Source organism: Ipomoea triloba, chromosome 6 (assembly GCF_003576645.1).
Source record: "Ipomoea triloba cultivar NCNSP0323 chromosome 6, ASM357664v1".
NCBI lineage: Eukaryota > Viridiplantae > Streptophyta > Magnoliopsida > Solanales > Convolvulaceae > Ipomoea > Ipomoea triloba.
In genome coordinates, this window is record NC_044921.1 from 23,322,973 (window position 1) to 23,346,200 (window position 23,228).

At 37.1% G+C, this 23,228-nt stretch overlaps 4 protein-coding genes across 6 annotated transcripts; 2 read left to right on the top strand and 2 right to left on the bottom strand.

The window, feature by feature from the left end:
- Window positions 1-520: 520 nt before the first annotated feature.
- Window positions 521-6,296, top strand: LOC116022035 (coatomer subunit alpha-2-like). The gene is made up of 3 exons (XM_031262581.1): window positions 521-953; window positions 1,585-2,079; window positions 3,025-6,296. Exons 1-3 carry the CDS (start codon window positions 746-748, stop codon window positions 5,973-5,975), a joined length of 3,654 nt encoding a protein of 1,217 aa, XP_031118441.1. The 5' UTR covers window positions 521-745; the 3' UTR covers window positions 5,976-6,296.
- Window positions 6,297-7,351: 1,055 nt separating this feature from the next.
- Window positions 7,352-14,731, top strand: LOC116022036 (V-type proton ATPase subunit a2-like). The gene is made up of 18 exons (XM_031262582.1): window positions 7,352-7,708; window positions 8,452-8,496; window positions 9,151-9,273; window positions 9,408-9,515; window positions 9,637-9,747; window positions 9,830-10,003; window positions 10,118-10,255; window positions 10,530-10,637; window positions 10,774-10,881; window positions 11,060-11,208; window positions 11,597-11,750; window positions 12,164-12,324; window positions 12,409-12,615; window positions 12,802-12,985; window positions 13,089-13,172; window positions 13,269-13,468; window positions 14,068-14,127; window positions 14,215-14,731. The coding sequence occupies exons 1-18, from the start codon at window positions 7,565-7,567 to the stop codon at window positions 14,420-14,422; spliced, it is 2,466 nt and encodes an 821-aa protein (XP_031118442.1). The 5' UTR covers window positions 7,352-7,564; the 3' UTR covers window positions 14,423-14,731.
- Window positions 14,732-14,889: 158 nt separating this feature from the next.
- Window positions 14,890-17,303, bottom strand: LOC116022037 (cysteine proteinase 15A-like). The gene is made up of 4 exons (XM_031262583.1): window positions 16,793-17,303; window positions 16,581-16,700; window positions 15,567-15,810; window positions 14,890-15,454 (listed from the first exon to the last, which is right to left on the bottom strand). The coding sequence occupies exons 1-4, from the start codon at window positions 17,264-17,266 to the stop codon at window positions 15,174-15,176; spliced, it is 1,119 nt and encodes a 372-aa protein (XP_031118443.1). The 5' UTR covers window positions 17,267-17,303; the 3' UTR covers window positions 14,890-15,173.
- Window positions 17,304-20,585: 3,282 nt separating this feature from the next.
- On the bottom strand, window positions 20,586-22,843 carry LOC116023313 (uncharacterized acetyltransferase At3g50280-like). Of its 3 annotated transcripts, none has more exons than XM_031264303.1 (3): window positions 22,420-22,843; window positions 21,390-21,707; window positions 20,586-21,279 (listed from the first exon to the last, which is right to left on the bottom strand). In XM_031264303.1, the coding sequence occupies exons 2-3, from the start codon at window positions 21,462-21,464 to the stop codon at window positions 20,698-20,700; spliced, it is 657 nt and encodes a 218-aa protein (XP_031120163.1). In that variant the 5' UTR covers window positions 21,465-21,707; window positions 22,420-22,843; the 3' UTR covers window positions 20,586-20,697. The 3 variants fall into 3 exon arrangements, with proteins under 3 accessions (XP_031120163.1, XP_031120162.1, XP_031120164.1); XM_031264302.1 differs by having other exon boundaries at window positions 21,390-21,753; XM_031264304.1 differs by lacking the exon at window positions 20,586-21,279 and having other exon boundaries at window positions 21,336-21,753.
- Window positions 22,844-23,228: the final 385 nt, after the last annotated feature.

Consider the following 23,228-nt stretch of genomic DNA (forward strand, 5'->3'; position numbering starts at 1 on the left):
TCCCCCCCCCCCCCCCCCTCCCCTCTATAATACTCCTAGAGCCACAGGTCACCGACAGGTGAGCGAACTACAACTCTTTGGTATCCTCCGCTGTACGCGTGTCCCAACAGGTGTTGTGCTCTCTTACAACTAGAGTTTGAACTTATAACCATTCACTTGGAATGATAATCGGAATTGGCTTATTTCTCCCCTATTCCTTTATTTTTTTAAAATAAAAAATCTTAATTATACACAATAAATAACTTAATACTATTTCTTCAAACAAATAATCAAATATTTTGATTATTTTGATTTAAATCTGACAGTTATAAATAATATAGACTAATTTATTTTATTATGATTATGATATTTTGTGAGCTAAAGTTACAAAACTAGTTTCACCTATAGTATTCGGATTTGGCTTACCTGGAAAATATACAAATGAATAGTGCATGAAATCAAAAGTGCAACATCTATCCCATGGTTTTACCAAATTAGCATTGTAACAGCAGAGTAATAAAATTGTGCAACGGATCCATTTAAGCTGGTAGATCCACCGGCAGCGACCCTATTCACTTTCTCCATGAGAGACTTCTCCTCTAAGCATTAACCATCCGCCCGCTTAACCACACCAATTCTCTCTCTTTTACTGTCATCTCCATTTCGAATGCACCGTTTCTCTAAGATCTGATTCATATTCGATTTCACCGCTCCGCTAGGGATTCCGATTTCCATCGCTAGCGGCTAGCTCCAGAATTGGAGCAAAATGTTGACGAAGTTCGAGACGAAGAGTAACCGAGTGAAGGGGCTGAGCTTCCACAGTAAGCGGCCATGGATCCTGGCCAGTCTTCACAGTGGCGTGATCCAGCTCTGGGACTACCGGATGGGCACCCTCATTGATCGGTTCGACGAGCATGATGGCCCTGTTCGCGGCGTTCACTTCCACAATTCTCAGCCTCTCTTCGTATCTGGAGGTCGGATCACTTTTTATTTCTTTGCGATTAGTAGTCTGGAGTGTGGATCCACGATATGTTTGATCATCATTTGTCTGATCCGGGAATTGTCCGTTGATAATTCCGTGGGATGTGTTAAGTTGCTAATGATTCGCTTATATTGTGTAATGGTAGTGACGTAGTGCTGCATTTTTGTCGCTTATCTGTTTTGCTCACTTGAGCAATGGGCTGTCAATCATGCACACTGTACATATGTGGATGCATTAACGGGATCAAAGTTAATTAGAGCGTGGTTTGTAATTTATGTTTCATGTTTTTCTGGCATTGCTTAGTGGAAATCTAGTGGCATTCCTTGCAAATGGGATCCAGTATAATTAGTCATTTTGGTTCATGTAATTGATCATTCAAGATTTAGAAAAATAAGGGCTAATGCCTAATGGTACATGCTCTGTAGTAACTGTTATTTTAGTTTATAGTTGCCATATCTTGCATATTTTTTTAAAGTTAGCGCAGCTCAAACAATGGATATGTACAATTTCTGTAGTCATTACTGTTATTTTAGTTTATAGTTGCCGTAGCTTGCATACTTTTTAAGTTAGCACAGAATAAACAATGGAGATTTGTTTTTTGATTCCTCAACTGTCTATTGCAGGTGATGATTATAAAATCAAGGTATGGAATTACAAGCAACATAGGTGTTTGTTTACCCTCCTTGGACATCTCGATTACATCCGGACTGTCCAGTTTCACCATGAATCCCCCTGGATTGTTAGTGCTAGTGATGACCAGACAATCAGGATATGGAATTGGCAGTCTCGTACATGTATTTCTGTCTTGACTGGTCACAACCATTATGTGATGTCTGCATCATTTCATCCCAAAGAGGATTTGGTTGTCTCAGTATCTCTGGATCAGACCGTTCGAGTCTGGGACATTGGGGCCTTGAGGAAGAAAACAGTTTCCCCTGCTGATGACATCCTGCGATTGAGTCAGATGAATTCAGATTTCTTCGGTGGGGTTGATGTTGTGGTGAAGTATGTCTTAGAAGGACATGATAGAGGTGTTAATTGGGCTTCATTTCATCCCACCCTCCCCCTAATTGTGTCTGGTGCAGATGATCGGCAAGTGAAAATTTGGCGAATGAATGGTATGCCCAGTGGGTTTAATTTCTTTTTCTGTTAAACCTTACATGTTTCTTTTATACGGATACACACTTAGTTCTTTTTGGAGCACTAAATGTTCACTGCTTAATTGAAGGAAAACCATATCATAATCTGAATCTGCATTCCTTGATCTATTGCTCTTGTGACTTCCCTAGTGATAGAACAAGTGCTTTCAGTTTCCTCCATGATACAGATTTAAAGTTGGGTTTCTATGGTATTAACTCCATCTGTTAAGAAGTACTGCTTGAAAGTTGAAACTTTAGAGGAATTGAAAATTAATAAGCTTGGAGGCATTTAGACTTTTTTTTTTTTTTTGAACTTCCATTCATTTATTTTACTTCTACATAATTACTTATGATCTTTCTTGTGCTTATGGATAGTTGAACTTTTGGTAGGCATAGAGTGCAAATTAGTCATATATTGGACTTGTACTTTAGTTGGTAATTGGTTCCTTAATAATTACTTGACCACAGCAAGCAACACTCCTAAAAGCATCCATATGCCCTTCAAAAAGTCTCTTGTAAAGGGTTGCCTCTGCTGCATGATGTCAAGATGACCTTATTAACAGGCTAAATTGACAGCCGCTTTTCAATTAATTCAACGTTCACTTCAAGGTATTGTTATGGAAACTAGAAGCAGAGAGGGTGCTTCATATTGTACCCTCATGGGAATAAAAGAAAATAGAGAGAATTGATTATATGCCTGTATATATGTTTGTCCTAAACTTAGCACTTGGACTTGGTTTATTCTTTTCAACTCACATAATTTAGCTGACTAGAGAATCATAGATTGAGCATCAGAAAACTTCCATGATGTGTACTACCAGCAATAACATTTCTGGATCTCAGGATGCATTATTAATTGTACAATGTTGCTGCATTCTTTTAGATTGACATGTTGTATGATTGCTTCTTTCTTCTGTATATTAGATACAAAAGCTTGGGAAGTGGACACATTGAGGGGCCACATGAACAATGTTTCCTGTGTTTTATTTCATGCAAGGCAAGATGTTATTGTTTCAAATTCGGAAGATAAAAGCATCCGTGTATGGGATGCTACAAAAAGGACTCCTCTTCAGACTTTCCGCAGGGAGCATGACAGGTTCTGGATCCTTGCAGCTCATCCAGAGATGAATCTTCTAGCAGCTGGGCATGACAGTGGGATGATAGTGTTCAAGCTAGAGAGAGAGCGCCCTGCATTTTCTGTGAGTGGAGATTCTCTGTTTTATGTTAAAGACCGGTTCCTTCGTATCTATGAGTATTCAACTCAGAAAGACACACAGTTGATACCAATTCGTAGGCCTGGTTCAAACAGCTTAAATCAAGGTCCCCGAACCCTTTCATACAGTGCTACTGAAAATGCTGTCTTAATATGTTCAGATGTGGATGGGGGTTCTTATGAACTATATGTTGTGCCCAAAGACAGTTATGGGAGGGGTGATACAGTTCAAGATGCAAAGAGAGGAAGTGGAGGATCAGCAGTGTTTATTGCTCGGCAGAGGTTTGCGGTGCTTGAGAAGAGTACCAATCAAGTTCTAGTCAAGAATCTCAAAAATGAAATTGTCAAGAAAAGTATTCTTCCAATTGCTACTGATGCAATATTTTATGCTGGGACTGGAAATGTACTGTGCCGGGCAGAGGACAGGGTGGTGATATTTGATCTCCAGCAGCGGATTGTACTTGGAGATCTTCAAACATCTTTTGTTAGGTATGTTGTTTGGTCAAATGACATGGAGAGTATTGCTTTGCTTGGCAAACATTCTATTGTCATAGCTGATAAAAAGTTGGTGAATCGCTGCACGCTTCATGAGACCATTCGTGTTAAGAGTGGAGCCTGGGATGACAATGGAGTTTTCATATATACAACACTGACCCACATTAAGTATTGCCTTCCTAATGGGGATAGTGGAATTATCAAGACCTTGGATATCCCAGTATATATTACTAAAATCTATGGGAACACCATTTTTTGCTTGGACAGAGATGGGAAAAACCGTCCCATTATCATAGATTCAACTGAGTACATTTTCAAGCTATCCTTGCTAAAGAAGAGATATGACCAGGTTATGAGCATGATTAAGAACTCAGAACTCTGTGGGCAAGCAATGATTGCCTATTTGCAGCAGAAAGGCTTTCCAGAAGTTGCTCTCCATTTTGTGAAAGATGAGCGTACTCGTTTCAACTTAGCTCTTGAGAGTGGGAACATTGAGATTGCACTTGAATCTGCTAAGAAGATAGATGAGAAAGATCACTGGTATAGGCTAGGGGTGGAGGCCCTTCGCCAGGGTAATGCTGGCATTGTTGAGTATGCATACCAGAAGACGAAAAACTTTGAAAGACTATCTTTTCTATATCTGATAACTGGGAATCTGGAGAAGTTATCTAAGATGATGAAAATTGCTGAGGTGAAAAATGAAGTGATGGGTCAGTTCCACAATGCTTTGTACCTTGGAGACATTCGTGAACGTGTCAAGATTTTGGAAAATGCTGGTCATCTTCCCCTTGCCTACATCACAGCCTCAGTCCATGGGCTTAGTGATATTGCTGAGCGCCTTGCAGAAGAACTTGGTGGTAATGTCCCTTCTTTGCCTAAGCAGAAGACTCATTCTCTTTTGTTGCCCCAAAAACCTATCTCTGGTGGAGGAGATTGGCCTCTATTGATGGTTACTAAAGGAATATTTGGAGGTGCTTTGGATATTGGAAACAGGGGTGCACAGGAGGACGATGAAGAACCTACTGATGCTGATTGGGGTGAGTCATTGGATATTGGTGAGGTTGAAAATATGCAGAATGGTGACATCAATATAGTCTTGGAGGAGGTGGAAGGTCAAGAAGAAAATGACGAGGGAGGATGGGACCTTGAGGATCTGGATCTGCCACCTGATGCTGAGACACCTAAGGCTGCTCCTAATGCACGCTCTTCTGTTTTCATTGCCCCAACCCCTGGTATGCCCGTGAGCCAGATTTGGGTGCAAAAATCATCTCTTGCTGCCGAACATGCAGCTGCTGGCAATTTTGACACTGCAATGCGGTTGCTGAACAGACAGTTAGGCATTAGGAACTTCAATCCTCTAAAACAATTGTTTACTGATCTCCACGTAGGCAGTCACACTTACTTGCTTGCCTCCGCTTCAGCCCCAGTGATTTCAGTGGCTGTTGAGAGAGGTTGGAGTGAATCAGCAAGTCCTAATGTGCGAGGTCCTCCTGCTCTTGTTTTCAATTTCTCTCAGTTGGAAGAGAAACTTAAAAGTGGTTATAAGCTGACAACTCAAGGGAAATTCTCCGAGGCCCTTCGAACTTTCCAGAGCATCCTCCACACCATTCCCCTGATTGTTGTTGAGTCAAGACGAGAAGTGGACGAGGTTAAGGAACTGGTTATCATTGTCAAGGAGTATGTTTTGGGTTTGCAAATGGAGCTTAAGAGGAAGGAAACAAAGGACAACCCTGTTCGACAGCAAGAGTTAGCTGCCTACTTCACCCATTGTAACCTCCAGGTTCCCCATTTGAGACTCGCGTTACAGAATGCCATGACTGTGTGCTACAAGGCCCGCAACATGATGACAGCAGCCAACTTTGCTAGGAGACTCTTGGAGACCAATCCGACTGTTGAATCCCAGGCCAAGCTAGCCCGACAAGTTCTGCAGGCAGCTGAGAAAAACATGCAAGACGCTTCACAGCTGAATTACGACTTCAGAAATCCTTTTGTCGTTTGTGGGGCAACATACGTCCCTATCTACCGTGGACAGAAGGATGTCACTTGCCCCTACTGCAACGCTCATTTTGTTCCATCCCAAGAAGGGCAGCTTTGCTCTGTTTGTGATCTTTCAGCCATTGGAGCAGATGCATCCGGCTTACTTTGTTCCTCCGCACAGGTCAGATGATTGTAGCATTTACCTGAATTCTGCCGGTTATATTATTCAGACATTTCCTCGACATTTAGAATCTAGGAATATCAAAGGACAAGTTTTAATCAGATTGTATTTCTTGTTTATATTTGTTTTGAGTTTTGTAGTTAAATTTACAAACCTCTCTGATTCCTCTATTTTTTATTGGTACAAACGCAATGGTTGTGTAACCTTAGTCTACAAACGCAATGGACTTGTCAACATTTACTTCAGATTGGAAGAACACTTTCTTTTTGTTGGTTACATCAGACAAGTGATATGAGTTTTAATTATAAATCTATGAATGTTTAATTCAAATTTGATGAATACTTGGTTGGGTTTAGCTCTTTTTATTTATAATGTAATATAATCAAATGCCTTTCCAATATACACTTGTTTTCTTTAATACTCCGTATTTGTATACAATTTTTAAGTTTGAGCTTCTTGTAATTAATAGTACTTTTTGAGTTTTTAAATACATATATCCCACTTGTCTTATTTAATGTTCATTGGTCAAATGAATTTTTGTTTCTTGGTTGGTTTGTTTTCTTTAATATTTTCTTAAATAGATTAAATTTTTAAATTCATTTTTTTATTTACTAATAATAATACTTTTAATTTAGTTTCTAATACATAAATGTTATATACTAATACAAAACTAAATATTACAAAATATTGAATTGTAAATAACGTGAGTGATTCTTTAATTGTTGGCTTTATACTAATACTAAATTAAAGGAAAAGTCTAGAGTATGCACTGTGGTGTATATACTGTATTATATTTAATTGTTGGCTTTAAATGTTTGGAGATATTTTTAAATTTATCTAGAATTTTAATTTTAATAAATTACAGGTTCAATATGGATTTTATCTATAAATTTTTAATGATATATTTTTTTAGATGTTAATTTATTTATACAAAAGAATAAAAAAATAAATTTAATTTAAAAAAGAACTTGGAGAGGAAATATTAATTTATTAAAAATAAAAAATAAAACTTATAAATAAATTTAAAAATCTTTTAACCAATCCAGGCCCATGATTACTGCATATATAACAGTTAAATAATCATTGTTAACTAGAATTGTATTTAATTAAAAAAAAAACATCTCAACTCATTAAATGGTTATATAACAACGTGCCTACATTGTAGAAGAAGCTCCCAAAATTAAATATTACCCAAAGTTGAGACAAACAAAATGAGATGGTGAGTAGAATAATTAATTTTATTTTTTTTGTGACTGAAAAAATCATAGCCACCACTACGGAAGGGTGTTTACAAGATAAATATATTTGTAAGGTGTTACATGTAAATACAATATGTACTTTGGTTGACAATGCATATAATACAAACTTTCAGTTAACAACTTCCCATGTAGCGTGTGCATGTAGAAATTCCTTCATATATAGAATTTTGACCGTACGGCTACTTTAGATCTGAGTTATATTGAAAGGCGATACCACACGAAAACCGTCAGGAAAAAGGACGGCGAAAGCCTGTTAGATTATTCTGCCGGAGGCTTCCCTCCGATCATTGACTAAACGGGGGGCATCCACATTGTGACAGATTTGGCTTCGTAACAGAAATGGCGGAGGGAGGAAGATGTTGTCCGACGATGGATCTGATGCGGTCGGAGCCGATGCAATTGGCGCAGTTGATCATTCCGATGGAATTGGCTCACAAAGCTATCTCCAACCTCGGCGACCATGGCCTCTTCCAATTCAAAGACGTAAGCTCCTCGCCTCCTTCTCTATCTTATCTGTTTACGTATATATAACACATACATCCACGTAAACGCATATTTGTGTGCCTTCATCGATGTATTATTTCGCATTCAAAACTGAATCACGCCGACTGCATGAATTCGTGATTTGATCGAGCCTACATTTCGAAGACTTCGTGATTTGATCAAGCCTGCATTTCGTAATCGTTTTGTAATAACTTGATTGATTTCTTAAAATGCATCGGTCGCATTATATTTGTTTCACAGTTTGATGATCGTTTAATTGAATTTCGCATTGATCACTGTTTCCTCTTCAATTTTGGTGCTTTTTTTATTTTTTATTTTTATAAATATTTTATTTTAATAAATAAGTTTGATCTTTGTTTATGGATTTCACAGGCCAGCCTTGAAATATATAGTAAGGAGATCCTACTCATTCATTGTTGCATTTTCCTAACAAATACGTGGAATTGGGACTGTTCTTTTGTCAATAACCTGGACATCTTTCTTACTTTCCTTTTCTTTTTTCGTACCTTTTTGGTTGAGGCAGTGCAATTTATTATTGGGTAATCATCAGTTTGCATTTTAATTCATAAATCCTGCCTGTATCTAGAAGCAAATCTAACATATTTAACTTTGATTTCCTTGAATTTTGTAAATATTATGACCAGATCTTCTGCTGGTTATTCTGCATCCTAATCTGACATATTTAACATTCCATTTTCTCTATTGATAATTACAATCTGCAGCTCAATGCTGAGAAGAGCCCATTCCAGAGGACATATGCAGTCCAGGTTTGTTGCATTTTTTCTTGGCACATTGCTCATATAAAGACTTTTGTACTATTAGAGAAATGCTGATTGTTCATAGGTTTCACTTTATTTTTCTGCCACTGATTTTGATTTCTTGATCTGTGTTTTTAAACCACAAATTACAATGAATGTTTTTCTTCTTAATGGCAGATGCCATGTTTTTTATTTGAGAGGTTAATGATGGCATGTAACTTCCAGTCTTAAATATTTCAGTTACTATTTCCCCCAGCACATCTCTATTTAGTAACACTATCATCTGCTGGCAAATTTGGTTCAAACAAATACTTGTAGCCTTAAGTCCTTACTGCTTTTTTATTACCCATTTTTCATATTAATCTTATTAATACTATATTAGATTGGCATGCTTGATTCTTAACAAATTTTATGATTCACATTTGTTGTTTTTCAAAATGGTGAACCTATTTGGCAATTCACATATCATAGTATAGGTATACTAAAGTTTTGATAAGCAATAATTAAGCTGATAAGCTCCATAATTGAAAGAGATACTTTATCACATTCTTCAAAACTCTTCTGGCATTACCATACCCCTTTTCTCTTTTCATTGAATGTTTTTCTTTGATATTTAGTTGCTATTTGTGATACATATAATGAACTAAATCTTTTCTGGAATAGATTAAAAGATGTGGCGAAATGGCACGCAGACTTCGGTTTTTCCGGGAGCAAATGACAAAGGCGGGTTTCTCACCTTCATCAGGGTCTGTAATGTGCAGGAATGTCACTCTGGATGGATTGGAGGTCTGCTTAGTTTGTGAACTTTAAGGATTTCTTCAACATATAACTCCTTGGTTCATTTTCTTTTTATTTTAAGCAGCATCAGGTTCTAACCTTGCTTGGCAGATGCACCAATTAATTTATTGATGTATGGCCAGGTAAAACTTGGAGAACTTGAAGCAGAGCTGGTTGAAATGAATGGAAACAGTGAAAAGTTGGAGCGGTCTTATAATGAACTTCTAGAATATAGGCTTGTTATGCAGAAGGTGTGCACTGTTTTAGTTTTAAAGCCAATACCAACAGATTGTTTGGCAATGTGCTTTACAGCTATTAATTGTGTTTTCCATTTGTTAATTTGTAATGGTATGCACTATTTTCTCATTTCAGGCTGGTGAATTTTTCCATTCAGCTCAAAGCAGTGCTTCTGCTCAGCAGAGACAATTCGAGGAGCACAACCTTGTTGAGGGATCAATTGATAGTCCTCTGCTATTGGAGCAGGTAGATTAGTATTGCTTTATAGTTTTCTTTAAAGATAATGTTTTTCCTCAATATGCTTTGACATGAACTATGTATTATGTAGACAATGTCAGCTGATCCATCAAAGCAAGTTAAGCTGGGATATGTCAGTGGCCTTGTTTCAAGAGAAAAATCTATGGCATTTGAAAGGATTCTGTTTCGTGCAACCAGGGGAAATGTGTTTCTAAAGCAAGTTGTTTTAGATGATACTGTCATAGATCCTGTTTCCGGAGAAAAGGTTAGTTCTTGTACTTCTCTATGCTGGTTTAATTTTATTTTATTTTTTAATTTTCATGTTATTCTGCACTATCAGTATTTCATTATTATTGTGCTCCTGGATAATTACTTTCAGGTTGAGAAAAATGTATTTATTACTTTTTATTCTGGAGAAAGAGCAAGGAACAAAATATTGAAAATCTGTGATGCATTTGGAGCTAATCGATACCCATTCATGGATGACATCGGCAAACAATATCAGATAATAACTGAGGTATGAAATAGATTTCCTTTACAGGATCTGTGTCTCCAAATATGAACCTTGGGGCAATCATGGACCCTTGTCTTGTTCTGCATATCTTTTATAGTGTGAATCCTCTATGAATAATGTTTCAATACATTGGTGGACAGCTATAGTTCCCTACTCAAGAAACAATGAAATGAAAGAAAAAAAAGCAGCTTACTCCTTTTTTATTCACTCTATGATAGAGAGCAAGTCACAGGTTGCTGTTCAAAATGTATGAGATTGTATTTATTTTGTCTCTTAGGTATCAGGAAAACTTTCAGAATTGAAAACCACTATACAAGTTGGACAGGCGCACAAGGAAAATCTGTTAAAGGCTATTGCCTTTGAATTTGAACAATGGAACCTTCTGGTTAGTTGATGCAGTTCTTAGTCATGCAACATAATATTTTCGACGGGCCATATTCTCCACATTTATATGCCTATGTATGACTTTTATGCCAAATTAATATCTAGTTACACAGTTGCATTATTTTTAATATATGAAGGTGAAGAAGGAGAAATCTGTCTACCACACATTAAATATGCTAAATTTTGATGTGACCAAAAAGTGCCTTGTAGGAGAGGGCTGGTGTCCAATTTTTGCAACAAGCCAGGTACTGTTTTTCTTTATGTCATTTTAGTTCTTTTCATTAGTCTCACACACAGAATCATAATCTTTAAGCGTGATCCTAATTGAGATGCACAAGTTTCAGTTGTCACCACAGAGATTTTGAAGATCTATTTGATAAAGTTTAGATTGGTACATAAATTATTTTTGTCTTGACTTTGCAGATACAAAATGCATTGCATAAGGCAGCTTTAGATTGCAACTCACAAGTTGGGGCTGTGTTCCAGGTGTTGCATACCACAGAATCACCACCCACATATTTCCGCACAAACAAATTTACTTCTGCTTTCCAAGAAATTGTTGATGCATATGGGTGAGTAGTGGTAACATCACTTATCTAAATGCACATATCTAATGACCTAATAAATATGCACAAATTCAATTATTAGGCACCCATTGAAGGTAACTTCTGTAGAGAAGAAATAATCAGTGGCTTCTGTATTAAGTTGATGCCTAGAAGAAAGTTGTGGGCTTAGTAGTAGTAAATTACTAATTATCCTAGAGTGACCTAATAATTTTGTGCTTCTGTGGAAGGATCTTTATAAGAAAACTAATTTTTTTTCCATAATTTTACCTTCCCATTCTTTATGCCATGAATTCATGAAACAAGGTAGTTTAATATTGTTCTTGCACACATTGATGTGCTCATTGTTTTTTGCAATAGTTGTCATTCTAGAGTATCTTATAAATGATTCTTATAGGGTGGCGAAATATCAAGAAGCAAATCCAGGTGTTTTCACAATTGTGACATTTCCCTTCCTATTTGCCGTCATGTTTGGAGACTGGGGACACGGGATATGTTTGTTTCTTGCAACATTATATTTTGTTCTCCGTGAGAAGAAACTTTCCAGCCAGGTACGACATAATCTTAGTACAAAATGACTTACTCCACCTACCCATGGTTGTTTATGAATGTGCTGAGAGCCATTTTACTCCAATAATGACCCTGGGGTTTTTTTGACCTTTTCCTCCACTGAATACTGAGCATGAAATATGGATGATATTTGTTCTTTCACACTGGGAAGATAAAATCTAGTTCAACTTATTAAAAAAAATTAAAAATTAGAAGGACGGAAAAAAAAAACAAAAGAAATGGAATAATTTTTTTTTCTGCTTTGTTAACTATAGTTGTGACACAAATAGAACCAGTATCTCTTACATTTTTTTGTTGTTGATTTTTGTTTTCAGTTTTGTAAATTTTATGAGCATCACTAAAGTTCTTTTTTTCTTTCTTCTTGGTCCTTTTTTTTTTTTTTTGGTGAGAACAGAAGCTCGGTGATATAATGGAGATGGCTTTTGGTGGCCGATATGTTATTCTTATGATGGCATTGTTCTCAATATACACAGGATTTATATATAATGAATTTTTTTCTGTACCTTTTGAAATATTTGGGCGCTCAGCTTATGCTTGTAGTGATCCTTCCTGCAGGTAAGTAGTGAATTATCAACTATATTGTGAAACTTTTGTGTTATTTTTCCTTGTTGCTCCTAATCATGGAACTACTTGTTGAAGGGATGCTTTTACAACGGGCTTAATTAAGGTCCGTGACACCTACCCATTTGGTGTTGATCCTGAATGGCATGGCACCCGCAGTGAATTACCATTTCTTAATTCTTTGAAAATGAAGATGTCAATTCTATTAGGTGTAGCTCAGATGAACCTTGGAATCATTCTCAGCTACTTTAATGCAAAATTCTTTAAAAATGGGATAAACATCTGGTAAGTTAAACTAGCCTTGCATTCTAAATTTTTATTTTCTTTGAGCATCTGTTTTGCATCATGTTCAATAATGCCTGCTTTCACATTCAAGCATGCAATTATTTAAAGAAAATTATTACCTCCACTGTGTGTTCTCAGTACTGGATGTCCTCTTGTTATACTAAACTTTGTCTTAAATTATTTCAGGCATCAATTTGTTCCCCAGATGATTTTCTTAAACAGCCTTTTTGGCTACCTTACAGTTCTAATAATTTTGAAATGGTGCACTGGTTCTCAAGCTGATCTCTACCATGTTATGATTTATATGTTTCTGAGCCCTACTGATGATTTGGGAGAGAATCAGATGTTTACTGGGCAAAAGTACCTTCAGGTTTTGTTGATACTATTTGTATTTGGGTATTGGTCGTGGATTATAAGGAATTAATTCTGAGGAAAACCATCTCTTTTTTTTTTTATTTTTTTCCAATTGCCAGATTTTGCTGGTATTACTCGCAGTTGTTGCTGTTCCATGGATGCTGTTTCCAAAGCCATTACTTTTGAAGAAGCAACACGAGGAAGTATGTATATGCTTGACACATCCAAGAGCAATTGAATACCACTTATTAGGTTCTGTTGTGTGAATATTTATTTACAATCATTTCTTGCTTCCTCAGAGACATCGAGGTCAATCCTATGCTCCGCTTCAGAATGCTGATGATGCATCTGAATTAGAAACAGACAATCATGGACATGGACATGGACATGAAGATTTTGAATTCAGTGAAGTTTTTGTACATCAACTAATTCATACAATAGAATTTGTTCTCGGAGCAATCTCCAACACAGCTTCTTACCTACGGCTGTGGGCCCTCAGGTGTGTATCCAACAACCTTGTCTTTTAACTATTCAAGTCAGATATCAATCTGATAATCTTATTCCCATTTCCTTGAATTTACTTATGCTCATCAATATACTTTTCTGAAGTCACATAGTGGAACTATGGAAATGCATCAAAATTATATGTCTTGATGTTAAGAGTGTTTGTCAACACTTAGGGGAGTTAGGGCCTTAGGGGGCATTTGGTCCATGCCCCCCCCCCCCTCCCCACCCCACACACACGCGCACACACACACACACACACACACACACATATATATATATATATAATGATTTCAATTCCCGTCTACTACTAAACAAAGAGTCTACTTTTATTAAAACTTATTATAATTACCAAGTATTTGATTTTGATTATGATATTCCAACCAAATGTCCCCCTTAGATTCTTTTTGGTTGTAAGTTTTGGCAAATGCTATCCTCTCACCACTCGAACAATTTCACGTGTGTTTTTAAAATACTTTTAAAGTGGATACAACTTCGGTTTGAGGTCGAGAAGTTGGAATCCTTGTGACATGAAGTTATTTTGTCTCCCTCCCATTGATGTCTTGATGGCTTATACATTTTGGATTTATGCAGTCTTGCTCATTCAGAACTATCGAGTGTGTTTTATGACAAAGTTCTACTTCTTGCAATGGAGTAAGGCTCTCTATTCTCTCGTTGTTTTTGGAATTGTCGGGTGTGTTGATAGTTCAAATAATTTGCCTAGCGTTATCATTCCTACAGGTTCAACAACATCGTTATCCTCATAATTGGCATAATAGTATTTATATGTGCGACGGTGGGTGTTCTTCTGGTGATGGAAACTCTGAGTGCCTTTTTGCATGCCTTGAGGCTTCACTGGGTTGAGTTCCAGAACAAGTTCTACGAGGGGGATGGATATAAATTTTCTCCATTTTCATTCGCCACAATTGGCCAGGACGATGATGAGTGACTACCATAACTGTGGCCCAAAAAAAAAAAAAAAACTGGTGAAATTGCAGCTTTTCATTCTTTTACACGCATGCAGTTGGAAATCTCATGCATAATGTGGAAATTTTCTTTTTATCTCTTATCCACCCATGTCTGGAATAAAGTGAAGTTGGTTGTTTAGAACACAGCCAATTGGGTTGCTTGGAAGTTGGGATGCTTGCTGTATATGTCCTTTTTGAATGCTATTTAATTATTTTTGTTATTTTTTTTCTCAACACATAAAAAAAAAAGTCCAAAAAAATATCCACGTATGACGTCATTTTTCGTCAAATACATATTTGTATTTTTTTTTTGAATATTTTCTTCTTCTTTTTTTTTTTTTTTTGTATTTTAAGTTGTCCTTCCCAGACATGATAATACTAGAAAGCCTTCCAATAAACCCTCAATATCAATGTCACTTTCCATGTCAAGGCAAAGAGCATAAAGATATTTCAATAATTATATAGATCATTAATATTTAATATTACCTATAACACAACCACACAAGGCTTGATAGAGAATAGGGATAATATAACTTATGAGGATTACATTCCAAAGAAAATCTACTACGTGGCAGACAGCGCCTAGGCACAGTTCTGTGGCGTCTAAGAGAGCCAAGATACAGATATTCAATCATACAGTACATGCAGATTTTTTGTCTTTTGAATATTTACAGAAACTGAGTGAAGCATCTAAGATGCAACCATATCTTATTACACGATACGCCTAGAGATTTACTGCTTAATAGTGCTAGCAGCAGTCACGGTTGAAACCATGGAATCTACCCCACAGATATTATTGCCCCTGCAGATCTTGTAATATCCTTCCTCTCCCCAGTTTTCTCCCCAAGAATTCTTGATGATCCAGTATGGCTTGTCCTTGAACCTAATAGGGGCGTAGCCAGCGGCACCATACCCCACTATGAGCACCCCGTGGTCCAAATTTTTCTTTGAACAAATGTATGGGCAAGAAACTCCTCCGATGTATGTCTGCATGAAAATGGAATTGATTCCCACTGCAATTGGTGAGGGGAAAGAAAACCAAGGGTTAGGTTCTTTTGTCCAGTCATCACAGATTCACATGTACAAGTTACAAGATTGAAATCCAAGGGTGGGTAATAAGCTAACCTGAAAGTGGACCGTGTTTAACCAGATTCGCAGCAATTTGATCTTCATCAAGGGAGACTACGCTGAAGTTAGCAACAGCAGCAGCGATTTTGCTTTTATCAAACTTGCAAGTGCCATCCCTCCCAGTGTAGGGATAATCCTTTTCCTTCTCAAGACCACCTGACTGGAGTACATACTCATAGGCAGTGGTCATCAATCCACCATTACACCCTGCATCACATGCACCAGCTTCCTCAGGGTCACACTGCAAATAATAGGATCTTGGGTTGTCAATCATGAGTTACAAGAAAGGAATATTGTGATCGACTGATAGCTTATTACACATTTTCCATTATCAGTTAGATTTACTGCGGATGCAGTTTCAGGGTTGCAAAAGGAGCTTTATAATTTTGATACATAAGAATAATATAGCAAGAAATTTAAGAGAATTCCTTTCTTGCTCCATTTATCAGTTATTACAGTTCCAATATGCCACAGAACAAAGTGTGTCTTGTGGTTCTACAGCCCTATATCCACAAGCTTCTCATTCAAACAAGAATATTTTTCCTTGCCTATGACATGGAAAAGATTGTGCTTCAACAAGAGTACATAAAAGCCTCAGACATAGTCAATTATAAAGCCATATGCATCCATGTAATTAATTAGAACCAATTACCAATTATCTATGGAAGACTAATTATTAAGAAGGCATTTGAATGTTAAATTTCATTGACACTCCATGAACTGCATAGGAGTGAGGACTATGTCAAATTAACAAGAATATCATGATCATAAAACTATGAATAGATAAAATCATTGTATAGGAATCCCTAACAGCTACATTAGCCATACGCCCATACAGCATATACATGTAGAACATCATATGAGAAACAGAGTAGGTTAATCATAATAGTAAAGCAATTAAGAATAATAGAGACTAGAAATCTATTGTATTTGACCAAGACTAAGCAAAATGATAAACAAAAGAAGTTAAAACTGCCTATATAAAAGTCAACGGATAGAAAAAAAACTGACCAAATGGTCGCAGTCCACAAGCTGCTGCTCACTGAGGCTCACTAGCTCACCGGTCGCCAGAAAATTTGCTCCTTCCAACGCTCCCGTGGTACTAAACGACCAGCACGATCCACATGAACCCTATCAACTTCCTCAATGTCAGACAATACATACATATGCGTGTATGTGTATAATATAACATAAACAGAAGTCGGAGTACAAGCTAAACAGACCTGATCCTTTACGGCGGTTACGGCACCATAGTCACGCCAGTCGAAGTCGGAGGGGAGATCGCTGGTCGGGAGGATCTCAGCCGCATGAGCATCGGCTGGGAGCTTGAGCTTGAGCTTCTGCTTGCTGGAGCTGCTTTTCCTGATTCCGAGGTAGGTCCGCCGGAACTCCTTAGGAGTGAGATCGGAGAACTTCGTGACGCCGTGGACGGCGGAGGGATCCAGCATCTGGTGGCGCTTAGCGCGGCGCAAGTTAGCCTTGAAGACGGAGAGCCTGTAGTCGTGCTCCTCCTGCGTCGCGTAGCTCTTCCCGAACTTGGACTTGAACAGCGTGAAGTGATGGTCGGCGTTGAGCAGATCATCGTCCTCGCCGTCCGACACGACCTGCCGGATCAACGGATCCTCGTCGGCGCGCACGGCGCACGCCGCCGTCGTTAAGGCGAGTATCAGTAGGGAGAGGAGAGAAAACCGATCCATCGGAGAGAAGATATTTTTTTTCAGTGTGCTGAATGGATACTGAAATAGTGATTATAGGCTTTAGTTAGGTAGAGGATGAGACGTTGAGATTATGACACGTGTCCGTTAGGTATTGATTAGATTGAGTACAATTTCGACGTAGTGGAACGTGACAAGGGAGAGGTTGCTTCCTCTAGTTTGCCAAGAAAATCGGGGTTTGAAATGTCAAACACGTGCCTTTCCTACTTGTCTTTTTCCATTTTAATTCTACGAAGCGCTAATAAGTCTTTTTTTTTTTTTTTTTCTTTCAAAACTTTTAATTATTTCACTGTTAATAAACCCTGCCAAGGACCTTATGGTCCAGTGACATCAAACACTTCCCTTTATACGGGAGGTGGTGGGTTTAAGCCTCACTGGAGTCAATACTGACATACTGCCAAAAAAAATAAACCCTACAAAATACTGATTAATTGTCCGCAAGTTTGAGGAATCATTTTTCAGATCCTTAATTAATCAATTTGTTACTAATATAGTATCTACCCCTTAATTAATCAATCCGTTACTAATGCAATATCTGAGCCAAAGATACTAAAAAACTGTTCAAATTAGATATGTTAGTGCTGAAAATGACTAAATTGAATCTCATTATTGGCCTTGTCTATTTGTCTTATTGTAGAGAATTGGAGATTGTTCATTTGTGGTGGTCACTTCCCCACGAGTACTAGTTCAAATACTTGAACCTCATGGACAGAGTCATCATGTTAGTGAAAACGTTACTGACACCTATAATAATTAATATCCTTATCTATCACCGGCCAACATTAATGCCCAAGTGCCCATCTAGTTGCACCTGTGACTTGTATCAAGCATTATTAGTAGTTTAGTACGTTACCACTAGATAAGGATTTTATTTTTTTAGGATGAATCAAAAGTTTTATACAAATTTTTGATTAAATGCTAGTGTAAGCGTAAGGTCCTGTTATTAGTCAATTTACGATAAATACTTTTAAAATTAAATAAGTTAGTGTCAATATTTAATAATTTTTTTTGGCAACAAAAAAAATCTGTAGCCAATACTTAACATTGTGCTTAAAATAAACCTTATTTATGTGTAATAACTGTAATATTTAACGGTGTGCGTTAAATAAATCTTACTTCGCGACACTCAACCATTCCTTTCGGGGTCAATATTTAATGGAGTAAATTTTTTGTCCAGCCAAACACTATTTCACTAAGCTGTGTGTTTGGAAACTTGAAAAATGATTTTCAAAAATCATTTTTCGGGTTTTCGGTGTTTAGCAACGCCTGAAAAATACGGTCAATGACCATGGAAAATCAGCCCACTTTTCATAAAATAATTTCTGAATTTTTTTTCCGGAATTGGCTAAGTGGTGTTTTGGCCAAAATGGTTGTGGGTTCTAGTGAAAACCAGTCCGCCGGAACCTCTTCTTGTTTTTTGTTTTTTTTTTCTTTTTAAAATAAATATAATTATTTTATATATTATTATAATTTTTTATAATTTAAATAAAATAATTGTAAGTATACAAATGACACACATTTGGACCCAATTATATTGGCTTAATTATTAGTCAAAACATAGGTTAATTATAGGTTAATTTTATTAGGTTGTATCATGTTTTGGACATAAGTCAGAAATCTTCTACAAGCAGTCTGGATCACAGTCAGTACACAATCCAGTGAGCAAATTGATCTATAACCGAATTTGGTATTTCGATCCACTATTCAAGCTATGATTTAAATGGATGGAGGTATGGAGCAGCTTAAATTGAGGGCCTTTAAGCTGCATTACTTCAGATCAATTTGTTGAGATTTCTACACTATATAAATGGCGTATTAGCTTGGGTTTAGACGTGAAGATATTAATTAAATTGAAGAATTATTTCAGCCAATCTCTCTATATATTTATTCTCAATATTTAAGTGGATTGATCAACATTATATGAGTATTTAGTATGTGTTGGTGATGATAATTAATCACGGCTTGCACGCAGTCAACTACAACGGATGATGAAGACTTGTTGGAGTAGTTTTGTGTAAATTGTAGTGGGTATGGTTTTGTATTGTTCCTTATAACCCTTTTGTAGTCATCTAGTGGATTGGGCTGACGTGAGTTGCCCCGTAAATGTAAGAGTTTAGCTCCAACGTAAATAATTTCTCGGTGTCTGGTTTTTTTTTTTCTTTATTTGTTGTTCATTTATTTATGTGTATCTAATCCAATAATTAATCTATATAATAATATTGATAAAATTAAGTAGGAACCTTAGGATTTTCTTGGGGCGAACAAATCAGAAATGGTTGCCTTTCCAAAGGAAGTCGCCTCGCTGGAGATGCCACCAACGATAAGTTTTTTATTGAAAAATATGCATAAACCCTAGTGACCTGCTATCACAAGTTATTAACCTGTATTTTTGGGCTTCATTACACCACAAAAAAATGTTAAAAGGTTTAATTACAATTTTAAAAAGTTTAGGTACCTAATTTACTTTTTAGTTAAAATTTGATGATTTATTTGACCTTTTTTGCTTTATTTTTTTTAATCTAATCCGTCGTTAAAAAAATCTAGGAAAATGTGTCAAATAGGCCACTGAACTTATCGTTTTTGTGCAATTGGACCACTGAACTTAAAAAGTGTGCAATTCAACCATTAAACAAGCAAAATTTGTGCAATTGGATCATTTTTACAAAAATTTTCTGGTAAAATCCAATTATATTACTAACATATATGTATTAAGAGTGACATTTTCTTCTACCATACTAGTTGGGAGTCAATATTGAAATGTTTTTAACTCAAATTGAATTAAAATTTTTTGTAAAAATGGTCCAATTGCACAAATTTTACTTGTTTGATGGTTGAATTGCACACTTTTTAAGTTCAATGGTCCAATTGCACAAAAGTGACAAGTTTAGTAGCTTATTTGACACTTTTTCCAAAAATCTAATCCATCTTGACCGAACATTCACAAATGCTCAGTTTAGTTCATGAGGCCTATTAGATGTATCAAGCCCAAAATGCTACAGAGTATTTAAGAGGGAATTCTTTTTAATATACATAGCACTTTTTAGATAAGTTTTTTTTAGAATATACATATAATCAATTATTAGCTAACAGTTAATTCATTAAATATTTTTTTACAATTACCTAACATATGCTAACAACTGCTATTTACCAAACACTGCACCGGTCATTATTACAATATTGTAAGGAAAACAATACTCAAATCTCACCATCTTCTACAATAAATATGATTACAATGATCACAATTGAAAATTGAGATTTTATTCTAGGAAAATACTTCATAACACCTATTAAATTAAGTCATCAAGACATGTCATGTCATAAAGAGTAGAATTTGGGAGGAGGTACAAATACACTTTATTCGGCTAATAATTAGGCTTGGGAGGAGGTACAAATACACTTTATTCGGCTAATAATTAGGCCACGGTGTCCATAAACGCCATGTCAGATTCCAGAGCTCCCATAGACTGAGGCGAAAGACAAATTTCAAGATCCATGCTCCGTCCACCTTCAACCCCAGGGTACAGTGAAACCTTCCCGTCGAACTTATTAGCATATCCGCTTCGAATCGCCACCGCTTTTCCCAAACCAAACTCCACGCCGTACATATCAAACCGGGGCGAGCTGCCCATCATTACACTGTAAGGATCAAAGAACTGCCCGAGGTGATACACGAACGCAGATTCAATCCACGCGTTAACCCATTCGCGAATCACCGCGTCGTCGTGGCTCGCCACTGCCCGGTGCAGTTTCAACGCCGCCCAGCCTAGCCCATGCTCGAGAAGCTCTCCGGCCGTGGTGGTGCCCCTAACGACCTGGGCGCAATTCCCGAAGTATTCGTTCGAGAGTGGCGGGTCGAGCCTGGATCGATTGTTTATAGACATCCAGCAGTTTGTGATTGTGGTTGCCGGCAAATTTCGAGCTCTGGTTATACATCTCCAAATATGAGCGGAAAGCGATTGGAGGGTCGAAATCTTGGAGTTGGAGGTGGTGCCATGCTGGTTAAATAATAACTTTTAGTTATTTAGTTCAACCAAACTACTTAAAAAGTCTAATCAACTTGTGTCACACCCTAATATATAATATATATTATTAGCAAAAATCGTACATTGCATTCTTGATTAGCTCTGGCTTTGAGCTTGGCTAGGGATTCCGGCGAGAAATGGAAGACTCTTTCCCTCATGGGCGGCGCCTCGTGACGGCTAATGAATTGATTGTGGTGGGTGAACGGAAGATTCAGAATCGGGCCGTGATTTTCAGGGAATCAGCGATCGTGAATTGGTTGTCGCGGGGAGATGGGGTTCTGATGATTATTGGTTCTGAATATTTCAGAGAATGTGTTCAAGAAATTCCAGAAGGATGTCCCATCACACACCATGTGGTTCATGGAAAATCCCAGGAAAACGCCGTCACTCAGCTCTGTAACCTGGATGCTCAACAAGGATCTCCCGTGACCGTCATGGTTGATAGCTCTATGGTTTAAGATTTACACAACAAGAATCAATGTAGCAAAGAGACAGATCGAATAGCGAAACAAGAACACCCCCCTAACACATGGGAAGAAAAACCGACGATAACGATCTGAAAAAAATCCAAAGAATCAACGCAAACTTGGGAAAACCCTAGGATGGGAGCCGAAACCCTAGACACGCTAGAGAGGGAAATAAAAAAAGCATATATTTTATCTATGAGTTTATCTAATTCTAATTTAATGCATAACAAGTCACAATCTATACTACTAATAAAAATAAAATCTTTGCTGACTCCAAATAATAAGTCATCTTTAATTTTATTATCTAAATTACTTATCTGTGTATATAATATTTGTTATTATAATTTTATATAATTGTATATGGATCTAAATATTCTTAAAATATTATAACAAATTTATTTACGTGCAAAGCACAGGTGAAAATTCGAGTACTTCATAAAAAAAAAATAGCAAACTCCCCCAAGTAATTATTCCTATATTTTAAAATCATCTAATTGTGTCCACTTATTTGAAACTTTCCATTTCAATCATTGTCCGGTTACAAAATTTCCCAGATACTCCACTTTTTCGCTCAACAACACGAATGTATCATTAATCATTATTAATCATTATGGAGAACGTACATATGAGACATACACAATAATACCTGTCATGGTCAAAGAAAGATTGGACAATGAGTGGTACATCCCTGGGAGAAAGGATATGAGCAACGGTGAGATCAACGGAAGCCAGCACAAATCTGGCTCCGGGGCTGTTTTCGCAGTCAATGAAGACTGTAAACCCAGCGCCATCCTCTCCCTTGGCGGTCGAAAGGCGGCCTGCCAGCGGGTAAAAATGGAGCAGGGTGAGGGAAAGGCTGTGCTTGAGGGTGTGCAAGAAAGTGGTGAGATCGAAAGATGGAGGCTTGGCAAAAAGGTGGCCTTTCTGAATGTAGTGAAGTGAGAGAATAGCTAAGTCCCATACTGATAAAAACACACGTTTTTTGGATCCTTCTGAGGTGGGTTTTGGGGTGATGTAGCATTCTGAGATGAACTGAACCGTAGGAGGATGAGAAGGATCCATTGCTTAGCTATGATGGAGAGTAGATTGTGTCTGGGGAAGATTGGTTCAGTGTGATTTATGTAGAAACTAATGAGGGAGTAGACATTTCCCTTAAAGGGACCCAACAACAATCCACCAACCCTACAAAGTCCCTAAACAACAGTCCACCAACCCTTCAAATTCGTTGACTCTTTTTTTTTTTTTTTTGGGGAGCAAAAGTAAGACTTTCTTTATTAATTCAAATAGTGGACAATAACAGAAGAAGGTTCAATCCTCCACTCCTTGAGTACAGACATAGAACATTTTTTTTGGAGAATATGTACAGACATAGAACATGATTCTCTAACTAACATATAGGCAATCTACGTTTAACATGAAAGATAGTTACATTCAACAAAGAATCTAACATATCTT

Bases quoted from the DNA above. Each gene is read 5' to 3' on its own strand.
- LOC116023313 (XM_031264303.1), bottom strand. From the start codon at position 21,464: ATGAGGGAAAGAGTCTTCCATTTCTCGCCGGAATCCCTAGCCAAGCTC. The intron at 21,280-21,389 runs GTACGATTTTTG...TTATTTAACCAG, and splicing joins GAGCTAATCAAGAATGCAAT to CATGGCACCACCTCCAACTC.
- LOC116022037 (XM_031262583.1), bottom strand. From the start codon at position 17,266: ATGGATCGGTTTTCTCTCCTCTCCCTACTGATACTCGCCTTAACGACG. The intron at 15,811-16,580 runs GTCAGTTTTTTT...TATTATTTGCAG, and splicing joins TTGTGGACTGCGACCATTTG to TGTGACCCTGAGGAAGCTGG. The intron at 15,455-15,566 runs GTTAGCTTATTA...CACCAATTGCAG, and splicing joins TAAACACGGTCCACTTTCAG to TGGGAATCAATTCCATTTTC.
- LOC116022036 (XM_031262582.1), top strand. From the start codon at position 7,565: ATGGCGGAGGGAGGAAGATGTTGTCCGACGATGGATCTGATGCGGTCG. The intron at 8,497-9,150 runs GTTTGTTGCATT...TTTCTGGAATAG, and splicing joins AGAGGACATATGCAGTCCAG to ATTAAAAGATGTGGCGAAAT. The intron at 13,469-14,067 runs GTGTGTATCCAA...GGATTTATGCAG, and splicing joins CTACGGCTGTGGGCCCTCAG to TCTTGCTCATTCAGAACTAT.
- LOC116022035 (XM_031262581.1), top strand. From the start codon at position 746: ATGTTGACGAAGTTCGAGACGAAGAGTAACCGAGTGAAGGGGCTGAGC. The intron at 954-1,584 runs GTCGGATCACTT...TGTCTATTGCAG, and splicing joins GCCTCTCTTCGTATCTGGAG to GTGATGATTATAAAATCAAG. The intron at 2,080-3,024 runs GTATGCCCAGTG...TCTGTATATTAG, and splicing joins GAAAATTTGGCGAATGAATG to ATACAAAAGCTTGGGAAGTG.